Source organism: Tetrao urogallus, assembly GCF_951394365.1.
Source record: "Tetrao urogallus genome assembly, chromosome: 2".
Lineage (NCBI taxonomy): Eukaryota > Metazoa > Chordata > Aves > Galliformes > Phasianidae > Tetrao > Tetrao urogallus.
The window spans coordinates 48,078,073-48,092,391 of NC_136814.1; the positions used below are offsets into that span (position 1 = coordinate 48,078,073).

At 45.5% G+C, this 14,319-nt stretch overlaps 2 protein-coding genes across 2 annotated transcripts in view; one reads left to right on the forward strand and one right to left on the reverse strand.

Annotated features, from left to right (window-relative positions):
* The window catches only part of AKAP12 (A-kinase anchoring protein 12), a gene marked incomplete at both ends in the record, with an annotated part of 43,910 nt that extends 39,776 nt beyond the window's left edge, over positions 1–4,134 (forward strand). Inside the window, one exon of the mRNA XM_079550329.1 lies at positions 3,784–4,134. Coding sequence (XP_079406455.1) covers positions 3,784–4,134 — 351 coding nt within the window. The remainder of the gene's footprint in view (positions 1–3,783) is intronic.
* Positions 4,135–8,721: 4,587 nt separating this feature from the next.
* On the reverse strand, positions 8,722–12,046 carry ZBTB2 (zinc finger and BTB domain containing 2; the record flags this gene model as incomplete). The annotated part of the gene is made up of 2 exons (XM_079550525.1): positions 11,840–12,046; positions 8,722–10,084 (listed from the first exon to the last, which is right to left on the reverse strand). The coding sequence occupies exons 1-2, from the start codon at positions 12,010–12,012 to the stop codon at positions 8,722–8,724; spliced, it is 1,536 nt and encodes a 511-aa protein (XP_079406651.1). The 5' UTR covers positions 12,013–12,046.
* Between the last annotated feature and the right edge of the window lie 2,273 nt (positions 12,047–14,319).

The window sequence follows — 14,319 nt, forward strand, 5'->3', positions numbered from 1 at the left end:
TGTATATGTATGTTTGTGAGGGAGCCTCTACTGGAAATACAACATCCTGGCTGGAACTGGGAACAGAGCTGTGGCAGCCTTGCCTTCGTCAGACAACTGGCTTCCGCACCATGAACCTGACAATTTGGGCTGCAGGATGGCAGAACTCACAGAGCACAAAATATGATCAGGTAGAGGCAGCTGCCTTTGAGTCAGTGCAGCACAAGTCTGCAGGAGAAAGCTCACACACTGGCAACAGACCGGATCTTCTGAAAGGTATGCAGGTGGATCATCCATATATATGAAGGGAGGTTGTAGTGAGCTGGGGGTTGGTCTCTTCTCTCGTGTAACTGGTGATAGGACTAGAGGGAATGGCTTCAACCTGCGCCAGGGGAGATTTAGGCTGGATGTTAGGAAATACTACTTTTCTGAAAGAGTGGTCAGGCACTGGAATGGGCTGCACAGGGAGGTGGTGGAGTCACCGACCCTGGAGCTGTTCAAGGAACATTTGGATTTTGTGCTGAGCAATAGGTGTAGTGAGAACTATTGGTGATAGGTGGATGGTTGGACTGGATGATCTTGTAGGTCTTTTCCAACCTTGGTGTTTCTGTGATTTCTCACAAGGAAGAAATACTAAATGAAGAACCAGAGCTGCAGCAGTCAAGAATAGTGAAACACACTGCCTTTACAGTCTGCAGCAAGTTATGCAACTCTAGAAAATAAACCAAGACACATGTTGATTTCTGAAGTGCCAAAAGAACAAAGTCAGAACTCGTCTCTGAATATATCATCCTGATGGCATTTCAATGAAAATGCAAATTTAGGAATTAGGAACAAATAATTTCAGAAAATAGACACAGACTCAGAAAAATTAAAGGAAAGAAGTTGGGCAGATGATGTATATCGTAGACCAACACACAGATCAGCAATCACATAGAGAGAAAGAAGAATATTACTTCTTCCACTACTTGTCAGTGGAAGACGAGAAAACAAACATGGGACGATATTTGCCAAGAAGGTAGATCCTGTGATAGTCCACACAGTCAGAACTCAGTGGCTCTGGAGGCCTTGAATGTAAGCAGCTTCTTAAGAAGTAATAGCTTTCTCCTTCCAGAGTGATATTTGGGTCCCTAAAACTCATATCCCCCACTGTTATTTTTAAGTGAAATGGAGATTAGAGCCAGTACTGCTAATCAGTTTAATCAGGCCATAGATTTCTATTTCTTCTTCTTACTGACTCTTATTGTCACTTTATTTCTTTCTTGTAACACTACCCTTTGCTTTAACAATCCTTCCCTTTATCTTGGCCTCCAGCCTGTAGTTTAAAATAGTTATTCTGGGAGGTAAAATATGTAATTTCCAGTGTTCTTAGCTATAGAAAATGCTTGCCTTGCAAGGATGTATGGGATTTGATATATAAATACACCTCCTCCTCTAGCACAACTTACTAGAGACCCAAAAGGGCATGAATGTTGCTTTCCATCATAGAGCGCCTAATTCCCAAAGCTCTTTGCACTTCAATAAAATCTGAATTGGAAAAAGATGACAAGTGTAGTATCTCCCTGGGCTATTTACTGCACTTGCTTAAATCAGAAGACCTTCCTAATCTCTGTCTCTGAGAAATGGTTGGGAAAATAAGATGTTCTTACAAGAGCAAGTTATTAACAAAGCCTTTTCCTGTTAGATATGCTAAGTATCTATGTAGCATTTGAGAGAGGCTGGTCCTAGAGAACAACTGGTAAGGCTGTGGCAGAGCCAGAAGCTTTATCTACAAGGTTTAAATCGGGGGGGATAACATCTGCTTTTTTGAAGACTTAACCTTTTTTGCCATTGTCACTAAAAAGATGCCTTTAATGCCGATTTTAGCTGTCTGTGTGCTCCATGCTAAGGCACCACTGCTTCAGGATGTGGCAGATCTCTGACCACTTCATTATGAAAGAAAAGACAGAGAAACCTTCACTTTAGTACTGCAATGCTTGAAATACTTGTTTGGTGTCATTCCAGCTGAACAGGCTGTATCCTGTGCCTGCGCTCCCCACCACAGTTGTTATACAGACTTTCTGCAGCCTTCCCCTTCCTTCAACAGCTCCTATGCAGCCTCATGCTGGTTAGAAGCTTTGGCTGTTTCCCTTTCTGTCCTAACTCTACACCTTGGTTGCAAGTTGAGCCTCATTCAAAATGCCCAGCCCTGGCTCGAGGTTCAGACCGTGGCCCCTCATTCACTTTCAGATGACTTTTTCCAGATTGCAGTTTTTCAGCATCAGAATTTCAGTCTAAGCTAGCACTGAGCTTGTGGCCTGTTGGACAGGTCTAGGGTGGCTGGCTGCAGCACAAGCCTTTGCCACAAATGTCCCTGTCAGCTGAAGAGAAGCAGTGTCATTCCTGGACCTAAGCCTCTCTTCAGCAGGTGTTCAGCTTGCTCTGGTTACTCCCTAGAGCCTTTGTGAGTTTGAGTAGCTGGAGCAACTCACTTGTGTAATCTTAGCACGTTTCCTCTTGCAGGCTGACACCAAGAAATGCTCCCTGTTTATCCCACTGGACATTGAAGAATAATTTTGCCATTCAGCTGGTAAGTTTTAAAGACAAACTGAGGAACTACCTTCTTATAAACTGCTTGCAAGCTGGTACTTCTGCAAAACTGCATGCTTTGTTTCAGTCAGAGAAATCCATTGTCCTCAATGCTATCCCAGTGACAGCTTAATGCCTAGAGTGTCGCTCCTGCAAATAATCCCTCTCCTTTATGCTGAGTAGCTGAGATGTCAGTACTAAGAGCTGGTGGTATTGTAACCCTATTTCTTGGTCCTCAGAGCCACATTTGATTGTGTTCCTTGGCAGCAATAGGAAATAAATGCACTCATTTCTCATTTCGGTGTCACCACTGAGGTATAGCACTGCAAGTAAGTTACATGCCAGAGCAAATAAAGCCACTTGGCAGCAGCAGCTGCACTTGTTTTCTCTCACCATGCAAAACGTTAGCTGGTGTAAGCACTCCAGAGGAGACCAGACTCACAGTACTCCAGTCATGTCCCGCTCTCTTTCTGGGATATCAGGAGCAAAGTGATTCAGGTGATACTGCAACACTGAGTGACTTCCTCACACGTTTTAACCCTTCCACATCAGGAATTTGTGCTGAGACACAAATACAGGTCTTGAGAACTTCTACTTTCTGTCAGACGAGTTCCTTTTGGGGCAGAAAGCGACTCTTTTAGGAAGCTCTCTAGCAGCAGGATCCACCTCATAGTTCCTGAAGCACCGAGCAATACAAACATCATCTCTGATTTGTATGTCTCCCTGCAGGCATCCTGGACCTTCTGGTACAGCTGGTGTCCAGCTGTGGGGGTGAGGAGAAGCAGCAGCCCTCAGAGAAGAAAGTGACACATCCACCTTATAGCGTTATCACAGAAACTTCTGAAACACCAAACACTTAGAAATGCAAACCACCCTGCTGTTATTTCTATGCCCTATGTGTTTCCGCCATCTTTAGAGGAAACAGTGACCAGAAAGCAAGCCAAGCATTAGAAGAAAACCAAAAGCAAAGAACAACCACTGCCACGCTTAAACAAAACAAAAACCCACACGAAAAGAAAAACAACAAAACCAAACCACCCTAAACAGGACGGGAGGCGTCCTCAGAGGTACGGTGGCAGTTTTACAGTTTAGCTGACTGCTTCCTAAGCGGCTTAGCCCTCGGGACTGCCCCGCTGTTGCTGTTTTGGCACGCTGTTTCGGCGCTGCAATGCGCGCCGGTGAAGGGCAGCCCCGCTCTCCGTCGCTTCCGATGCTGTGGCCAGTCGGTCGGCTCAGATCAGCCGTAAGGTAAGCAGACCTCCAGGCGGGACGGCCGGGCAGGTTTCCCAAGCGGAAGGCCACAGGGCTGGCGGCTCACGCAAGCGCCGGCTGCGAGCGACGGAACCGGGCGGCAGCTGCTACCGGCCCCTCCTCCCCGCGTCCTTCCCGCGTTGCCTGGAGATGGCGGCTGCGACCGCCATGGAGCTGCCCGGCTTCCGGCCCACCGCCCCGAGGGCGGTACGGCTTGAGAGGAGCCCGCGCAGAAGGACGAGTTCATCTCACCGAGGTGACCTCGGCACGTCGCGTATACGCGACGCTGTTATGGAATTTGGTGCTATCGTTCCAGAAAGCAATTTCCGAACGTGAAGACAGCAACCTAATGTAAAATGATCACTGTTTAAATTTCTCAGTATTTTTGACACCGTTGTTTTCTAACAATTCTCTCCCTGCTGAACAAGAATGATTTTAGCAGACAAGTGACAAAAGAGATATTTGGTACAAATTTGACAACTTTTTTTTTATAGAGAGCTGTTGTCTTCACATTCAGAAGGAATACTCATCCTCCAAGCGAAGGTGCTTGGTGCTTCAGAAGTCAAGGCATAAGAATCATTATACAACGTGCCAGGGAAATTCACTTTCACGTTACGCCTTTGGAAGCTTCATCCCCTGCTGCTCATTCGTTGCAGCTTGCTCGCTTGTTTTCAGCAGCACACCAGCTTATAAAGCCAAAGAGGAGGCAGTCACCATTTCCTACCTCTGCAGCGGAAATGCCAAATCACAGCCTGAAGCAGTGATTGAGCACCTGGTGGGAAGGCAGGGCCAACCTGGGGGAGCTCAGGTGCATGCAGTGGACCTGAATGACCAGAAGGGGTGGAGCCAGGATCCACCCCTTCCCAGTTCTTATTTAAGGGTTGGCATTGAAAGCAAGGGTATCTTGCTGGAAATTCCCACCTGCTTGAGGCTTTCCGAAGGTAAGTAAATTTTCTTCCTTCATTTCTGTCCATGCTGCTGCATTTGGGCTTGTTCTCATTTGCTGTAGCCCAAGGTCTTTGCTGCCTTGCTGTTATTCCTGTGTTTTCTGTCTCATTATAGCATTACATCTTCTTCACTCTAGATATTGCTAGCAGCAACACTGGCTTCAGTGATACTCCTGCTTCATCTCTGCTCTTGCTCAATCTAGGAGTTGCCTGAAGGTTTCTGCAGAGTTAAAATAAGGAATAGAAATAACAGAGAAATAGCATTTTTTTTTTCTTTTTATTAATTATTTTTCAATGGAATGGGTTTGAGCTAAATTAAAATACAGACTGGGGGCTGCTGAATAGCTCACCAAAAAATGGTGTGGCCATGTCTATGCTCCCTATGCAACCAGGGGGCTGATCTCAACCACTGGGTTTTGCATAAAAGTTCACCTGAATTTTTTAAAGGATCACTTGGTGATGTAGTAGCCAATAATAACCTTATGCAGCTGTGGTCATTTTTGAATGGAACCTGTGGCTATCCCCTAAAATACTGCTACCTCAAAATGCTGAGCATGTTCTGAATGAGGAAAGATTTAGGGTTTTTTTTTTCTCCTGTTTCTGAGAGTATTTCAGACTGAAAGGAAAATAAAAATAAATAAAAACACCCCCCCACCCCATATTAAAAGAAATTACACTAGTAGATGAAGATCCTGAAAGTTTTCAAATGGGTAATGTTACATGCTGTAAGATTTTTACCTGAAAATGCTTTTATATGTTGATTGTAAAATGAACTGATTTTGGATCTATTACTCTAATACAAGACATAACAAACTCAATACTACAGAATCATAGGATGGCCTGGGTTGAAAAGGACCACGAAGATCATCTAGTTTCAACATCCCTGCTATGCACAGGGTCACCAACCACCAGACCAGGCTGCCCAGAGCCACATCCAGCCTGGCCCTCTAGGGATGGGGCATCCACAACCTCCTTGGGTGACCTGTGCCAGTGCGTCACCACCCTCTATGTGGAAAAACTTCCTCCTAATATCTAACCTAAAACATTCCTGTCTCAGTTTAAAACCATTCCCTCTTGTCCTATCGTTATCCATCATTGTAAACAGTCCTTTTCCCTCCTGTTTATATGCTCTCTTAAAGTATTGGACGGCCACAGTGAGGTCTCAGAATCACAGAGTGGCCTGGGTTAGAAGGGACCTCAAGGATCATGAATCTTCAACCCCCCTGCCACAGGCAGAACCACCAACTTCCACATGTAATACTAGACCATTCAATCCCATCAAACCTGGCCTTGAACACCTCCAGGGATGGGGCATCCACAACGTCTCTGGGCAGCCTGTTCCAGCACCTCACTACTCTCTGTAAAGAACTTCCACCTGACATCCAACCTAAATCTTCCATCCTTCAACTTAAAACTGTTTCTTCTTGTCCTGCTGTTATCTACCTTTGTGACTCCCCTCTGGACCCTCTCCAGCAGCTCACTTTCTTGTATTGGCGGCTCCAGACCTGGATGCAGTACTCCAGGTGGGAGCCCAAGATACCATTTGCTTTCTGAGCTGCAAGAGCACACTGCTGGCTCATGTTAAGTTTTAATCCGGCAGGACTCCCAGGTCCTTCTCTGCAGGGCTACTCTCAAGAACTGCTCCTTCCAATCCGTATATATGTGTGGGATTCCTCCAGCCTGAGTGCAAAACCTTGCACTTTGCTGTGTTGAACCTATTAGATTGACCCAGGCCCACCTTTCCAGTCTGTTGAAGGTCTCCTCGAAGCCTTCTCTTTTCCAAGCTAAACAATCCCATTTCCCTCAACCTTTCCTCATAGGAGAGGTGCTCCAGCCCTCTGATCATCTTAGTGGCCTTCCTCTGGATCCACTCTAAGAGCTCCACATCCTTCCTGTAGTGGGTGTCCCAGGCCTGAATGCAGTACTCCAGATGGGGCCTCACAAGAGCAGAGTAGAGGGGGACAATTACCTCTCTCTCCCTGCTGGCCACCCCTTTTTTAACACAGCCCAGAACACAGTTGGCTTTCCAGGCTGCAAGGGCACTTACAACAAACTCTGCACTAATTGTCACATTATACTAATGAACTCAAAAAACAAGTATGTAATGCTATATCCACTGTTTTAAGCCATTAGTAAGTTATTTGTTTGTATGTATGAGGGAGGCTTTATTCTAAATACAGAATACATTGCTTGGCTTTTATACTCATTTAGTAAGAATTATTTCAGGAAGATAAAACCCAACAGCCTTTCACCTGCAACTCAATAAATCACATTCAATTTAATTCAGTTTTTATTCAATGAAATGATGTATAAAAACTTACAAATCTGAGAACTTAACTATACACAAAATGATATTCAGTTTAAATGTATACACAGAGAAGAGCTGTGGTTTGTGACTTGCCCTCTCCCACCCCTCCCCCCAAAGCACAGTGCCTCCATTTACCATGGGGCACTTTGTTCTGTCCGTTTCAACCTTCTGCTGGCCCAGAATTTGCTAGGTGGACTCCGTTGCTGCTGTCAGTTTTGTTTCTTTTATGCTACCAGCAAAACATCTGGGCATTTCATATAAAATAATAAGAATCAACAACTTGATTTTTAACACAAAGACGCAGTGCGATCATCATCAGTAACTAAAATTACATAATTCATCCTTTCAGTTTTTGCAGACTTTGTCTTGGCTTTGAAAATAACGGGACTCTCAAAGAGCAGAATTTGCCAGTCAACACTACGGGTTTGCTTTAAAACAACCATGATTCCCCCCATTGCTAGAACATCTCTGTAACCACTTTTTCTTCTTCTTACCTCATGCAATCATACCAAACGAAACCATGGACTTTCCTTGCCTGAGTAAGGCAGTGAAGTTTTTCTCTCTCCTCTCATCGGGAATGACTCAAAACTATACCTAACAACACATGCATGTGCTGCACTGATGAGGGTACAGTGCCCACCAGGATGTCACTTCTCTGGTTTCCTTTGTATCTTGGGTGACGACTCCTATCCAACAGCTTCTGTTCTACAGGCCAATAAAAATGCACACAGCTAAGTATATCTCCCATTTGATTTAAAACCTGTGCAATGACTACTTTAGTCAAACAACTAAAATACTTTCCAGGCTGAACTGGAGAACAGATGGCCAGTTGCTTAAAAAGGACGTGTGCATTTATTTACCTGTACCAAATATACACACAAACACTTTCCATATATATATAAATCTTTATACATATACAATAGTTTATGTATATATATATATATATAAAGATTGCCATCACATTATTATTACAGTTACTTAAGTCAAAATCTGACTAAGTAACTACTTTGCCTGTATCAATCATGCTATTTGAAACAGATACCCAAAGGCATACTAGAAGGAAAACATAAGGCTGAAAGAAACTCAGTACTCTCAGCTCTTTTTAACCCAACTGACAACTTTTTGCATTCAGTTCAATGAGGAAAAATTCTGAGGCTTTTGAACTTATAATCCTAATCGACTTGCATGTGGAGTTCTGAAAAGCATGGTGTTTAAATAGCCAGATCTTCTCAAAACATCTTTTACCAGGGAAACTAATATAGATATATATGTATATATATATTCCTTGCTTACCAAGCCGGTACTCTGTTTCTCATTACAGTCATCATTGTATCTAAATACACTTTCAAGTGATCTAAATTTCATTTAAAATCTATTAAATTTGGCTTAACTAATACTATCAATATAGTTAGCTGGATTATTTTTCACGTGTTCCTTTGTATTAAAATCAATTATGTTGTGGTTTGATGCAAGAGCTTTTTGTTTTGGTGGGAGAGGCAAAGTCCAATTTCCTAATGTGCCAGTACAGTTCTGGTTGCTGAAGACAAAGGGTGGGAAGGTTGGTGCAAGAGATGGCAGGGGTAAGTGAGGAAAGAGGCAGAGGGAAGAAAAAATTGATTTAATAAAAATGAGTAAAGAAACTTTAAAAAATTGATATAGATTTCACATTCAGTCTAACAACACTGCTTCCTGCTCCTTTTTGATGGAGGCTAACACTGCATTATCAGTCTCTGGGGCTTCCGTGTCCCCACCACCTAGCAGAATGGAGCGATCTTCTTCTAGTGTGAAGACAGAGTTTTGATTTTGGCACGAATGTTTGACTACTTCATTGGGAGTCGAAAATGTTTTGTCACACAAGTTACATTTGTAGGGCTTGTTGGTCTGTACTAGCATGTTGTCCATTTGACTGCCTTCCTCAAAAGTACAGAGCTCCAGAGTCTGTTTGTCCACCATCGTGTACGTGTCCATGCTCTGGTTTAGGCACACGTGTCTGGCAGCCTGGTTAGCCCTACAAAAGCTTTTGTCGCAAGTGCTGCACTTGAAGGGTTTGCCAGTGTGTATGTACATGTGCTCCCTCCAGTGGCTTTTCTGAATAAATTTACGACCGCAGATGGAACATTCGTATTTCCGTCTTTTTACTTCCCTCTCTTGATCTGCCTGCTCCAAGTTGTCTATGTCTGCAATATCCGAGGGGGGAGGTGTCTCCGACTGCTGCTGCCCATCGATTATTGGAGAGTCCGAGATCTGCTGCAGCTCGCTGTCACTAATCATCCCAGCTTCAGGCACTTCCATAGCATCCTTTTCAGCTGTGTTGTTACAGAGCGACAAAGAAACATTACTTTCTCCCTGCTGGCTAGACGTGAAGGGAACTCCCGTGTGGATCTGCAAGTGTTCGCGCAAGCTGCTTCGTAAATTGAACCGGCGACCACAGAGGTGGCAGGCATAATACTTTGGGAAGCTTCCATTCCTTTTCATAATGCTCGGCTTGACGTGTGCTATCGTGAGTGAAGCAGGCTGTTCATCTGAAGAAGATGCTTCCATGTTGGCTTCCTCTCCCGCAGGTGAATTATTACCAGCAGCAGATACCAATTCTGGAGATAAAGATGATGGCAATTGGTCGGAAGTGGCCATATTTGTCCTGCTCACTTGTGGCAGAGTTGTAGGTAACTGTGAGAGCTGCGAGCCTTCTGAAACTGGTTCTTGGGTCATCCTGGAAGTCTGTGGCCTTGGTTCTCGCCCGAGTTTGTCAGCTGCCGATGTAACCTTAGCGGGATGTCTGATCTGGTGATCTGCAATCTGAATGCCATATAATGAAGATGCTAATGGAAAAACTTGATCCGGGTGAGAAAAAGTTCCCTGACTTGCAAGGCTGGCCTCCTGAATTAGTGGATATGCATGCAGAAACTTTATTCCCTGCTCTAGTCGAACTGGGTCAATGAGCTGTGGTGCCATCTTCCCAGTGTACATCAAATGCAAGAGATAACTGAAGATATCTGGCTGTATGTCGGTTGCTTTCAAACGGACACATTCACTGGAAAGTGAAACAAAATGATCAATAACAGATTGGGAAAATGCTTTCAATCAGATTTAAGTTATTCAAACATTGGTAAAAATCAGAACTGTGTACTTAAATTCAAAAGACAAACTCTGTAATAAATGAAGAGAAATGCTTGGCCATTTGCAAGATGACTTTTTTCCCTCAGCAAACTAACTGCCTAGAAAGATTGTCCCACTGCAAACTGCACCCTTCTCATTGGCTGCTATGTGACAGATCTGTTGACACATACTGATATATTTCATAAATTGCAAAGACATTTTTCCTCTATTTTGTGCTTAAATACATCTGCAGCCAAATTAAAACCTCCTAGCACTGTGTCTAAATTCATGGTGTCAGTTCTTAGCCCTGAAAACACCCAAAATTCATCTGACACATGCCCGTTTGGTTTCTGTGTCTTAACTAGTGCTTATAGTCACAGTTGTGGAATTGTGTGTTAACACCTTCCTTAAGCTGTGTGAGGATCCAGAATGATGCAGGACAGGGTGTGAATTTCCTGATGGTTGGAAGTGAGAGATGTAGCCTGAGCACATCTAATGTGCAAAGGCTAGACTCATTGTAAAACAACTGTAGTAGCTTCCTTCCCTGAACAGGGAGGAAGAAAAGGTAGCAGAAATCAGGAGTACACTTGGCAAAATGCATCAGTCCCTTACAGCATTCAGCAAGTGAAACAGCCTGTGGTTGTGATGCCCTCTTCAGCTTAACAGAACTGAAACCAATGCCATCTTTCAAGTTAGAGCATGCCCTATGCATCAATCTTTAGTATACTCTGGACTGAAACATCCATCAATCCTCCTGCTGGATCTCTGCATAGAAAGAAAGGCGAGGTTCACAAGACAAGAAAGAAAATCGGGAGCGTTTAGGTTAGGCTAACCAAGTTAACGGGAGAGCTTCTGGGATTCTAAATGATTTTCAGTTATCTGTAGCCTTTAGATTAAGCACATATTAAATAAAAGACAGATCAGAAGCAGACATGACTGTGCACTGCAGTCTGAATGCTCTAACCACAGTAGGTGAGGAGGAAATCATAGCCAATTCTTTTCTTTCTTGAGGTGTGCCCTCTGCTTGAGCTCTCTAACCGCTTTTGAACTCTGATACGTTACCCAAAAATAAACTGGCAGCACTGTCTTCCAGTGACTGTTGTATGCTCCTGATGGAGCCAAGTCTGCTACATCTGCCTGTCTCTGAAGTGCAATTTACTTCTGTCCTTGATGTTTACCTTTGGTAAGAATTCTTAGCCAGAGCTGAAAGTTTCGCTCCTTTAAACTTTTTGAGATAGTTCAAATAATTGGGAAAAACAAAAGTCCACACAAATCTTTAAAAAACAGTCTTACACTTTATTGTTATGTAGTTCAGTTTTACTTGACAGATTAAAAAAAAAACACATGAAAAATGCTACCCTTGTCTACACGTTCATTTCTCAAGATCTTATAGCAAATATTACTGACTTTATATAATGTTCTGAAAAGGTAAAAAATAGTGGCAATGCTGAGCAGATGAAGAAGAAAAGCACAACAGGGAAGGCATGAGTCATTAGATGCTCTCTTCTGCATGTTATAGACTTTTTAAGGACAAAGAACATATACTGGGTTATTATTGTTAATAAATCTCAGTCCAACTTTGAAACAGATTCTAGATTCATTATGTCATATCAAGAAGCCAAAACAACACTGCAGGTTTCAAGCTAACCAAACAACTTTTTAACAGTCAGATTGGGCTTCCCATAGTTACCTGGTTTGGTGAACAAACAGCATCTTGAAGTAGTTGGAGAAAGAAGCAAGAACCGATTTATGTGCCTTGAAGTAGACATCACCGATAGCAACTGTGCAGTCACACAGGAAACCAAACTCTCTCTGAGCATTTAGCTGCTGCAGCAGAATAAGTCCATGGTTGGCCAAATCCATTTTTTTCACACTCTGAAAAGCAAAGAACTTTCATGTAAAACTTAACAGTAGATAGGCAGATGCAACAGAAGATGTCCTTTCACAGATACTTCTTCAAAAGTAACACTTCTTAACCTGAACAATGACATCGATGACACCTTGCAAACACTCAAGGATCTCTGTTTCACGACACACAGTGCAGCTCACAAAGGTGCAAGTGATTTGTCCAGGCTTGAACAGCAAAGCAGAGCCAGGAACAGAGGGTTCTGCAAAAGCATGGGGTAGGCTTCAATACAGAAAAACAGATAGCTGAAGGAGAGGAAGAACAACTAGTAAAAACCATCTGTTTTTAATGAGAACTAAGTATTTAGATACTGATTTGAACAATTCACTCATCTAATACCAGTCACCTGCAGGGATGGCAGTGACAAGAGCAGAACCCAACAAGAGCCAAGTCAGCTAACATTTTACTGGATTTTTCAGCCTCTCTAAATACCTTTAACCTAAACACTAGGTATCCATTTGGCTGAATGTGAACTCCACCATGAAATCATTGAGCTTTTCTGATAGTCATGGCCTCTCCTGGGAATTATCAGCTGCATACCTGATCCTTTCTAGGCTGACAAAATGAATTAATTCTGGGTATTGGCAAGGCCTCTGGATTATCAGAAAAAGAAGCGTCAACTGTTTCACTTTTTGTCAACTATTTTGTCAACTGTTTATTTACTTATTGAGATCAGCTACAGCAGGGACATGATTTAGCGGAGGGCATACTGTTAGGGCAGTATGGTTAGGTTGTGGTTGGACCTGATGATCTTTAAGGTCTTTTCCAACCTGAGCAATTCTATAGTTCTGTATAAGGGCCTGAAGCTTGTCTGTCACAGCAGGAGAGCCGGGCGGTGAAAGAAACGGCTCCATCCTTGCTGGCTGCCTGGACTGGTTAGTGTTTGGATAATTCTGTTTGTACAAGCAATACACCGAGATCCCTTCCCTCCCTCCACAAGAGAACACTTGCTCTGTGAGCGGGAACACGACTCATGTTCACTGTTAGTTAATCCCACACCACATTCCACGCAGGTAAACTTCATCATATTGAGGAAAACTTGCAGGACTTCTATTGTAGTTTTAAGTCGGGTTTTATTCTGTGTGTGCTACACTTTCAATTCTGATGCCCAGTGTGCTCAGAAAGGGAAACTTGACAAGCAGAGAAAACCATTGCTGGAGGAGCTCCAGGCAGAGAGGATCCTCTCCAGTTATTATCATCCCCAATTTGTTAGCTTATGGCTTCAACCTTATCCAAACAGCAGCCTGCAGTAGCTGAGAAGCCGCTGCCCTTCCTCAGAGCCGCAAATTAACTTTTCCTCAAAATGACACGGTGTCTGTACGCGAGCACGGCGCCACGTTTTTGTGTATATTCAATGCTCGTTTAAATGCTTTGAAGTGATAGGGCAAGAATTACACTCTCCGGAAACTGCACAGTGGAAGAGCGAGCACAGGGCCGGGCGGGACCCTGCGGCGGGGCGGCCCCGCAGCGCGGGGTAAGAGCGGAACCCAGAGGGTGGCGAGCGCAGCGCTGACAGGAAACAGCCGCCCGGCGCCCTCAAAGAGTACGGCGCTGCCCCGTTTCTCCTCAAACGCCTTAGAAAGGCGGCCCGTCTCCCGACGGACCTCAATGCTCCTTTCGCTTTGGAGGCCGAGGGTGCCGCTTTCGGTCACGGCGAGCAGTTCGTGGGCCCGCCGGAAGCCGGAGCCAACGCGGGGCCCTTCTGGGCTCTCGGCGGTGCCGCGCGGCCCCGTGAGCGCGGAGCCCGGTAGGAGCGGCCCCGCGCGCCGCCGCCCCTCGCGCCACAATGGGCACGCGCGCGGCCCGAGGACGGGGGAGGAGGGAGCGGGCGCGCGCGGCCCGGGCGCTCCCGCCGCCTGCCGGCGCCGTAGCGCGCGCCGCGGGGCGCCGCTCTCGGCGGGGGGGCGGGGCCGTCCGGCCGCCCTCTCCTCCCCTCCTCCCCCGGAGTCGCGCTCGGCCCCTGTGGCCCGGGTGGCGGCGCCCTCCCATTGGCCGCCGGGGCGGAAGGCCGGGCGGCCGCGCGCCGCTCTCACTGGCTGAGCCCCGCCCCTCCTCCCCTCTCCCTCTCGCCCCCCCCCCGCGCACGCCACGCGCGCACGGACGGACGGAGACGGCGCGAGACGCAGCGCGAGCGGAGCCGCCAGGGCGCGCGAGACGGGAACCGCCGCCGCCGGGGCCGCCCAGCCCTGCCGAGGAGAGACAGGCGGGGCCGCCCCTCCCGCCGCGCGCGCGGCTCCCTTCCCCCCTCCCCCGCCCTTCCCCGC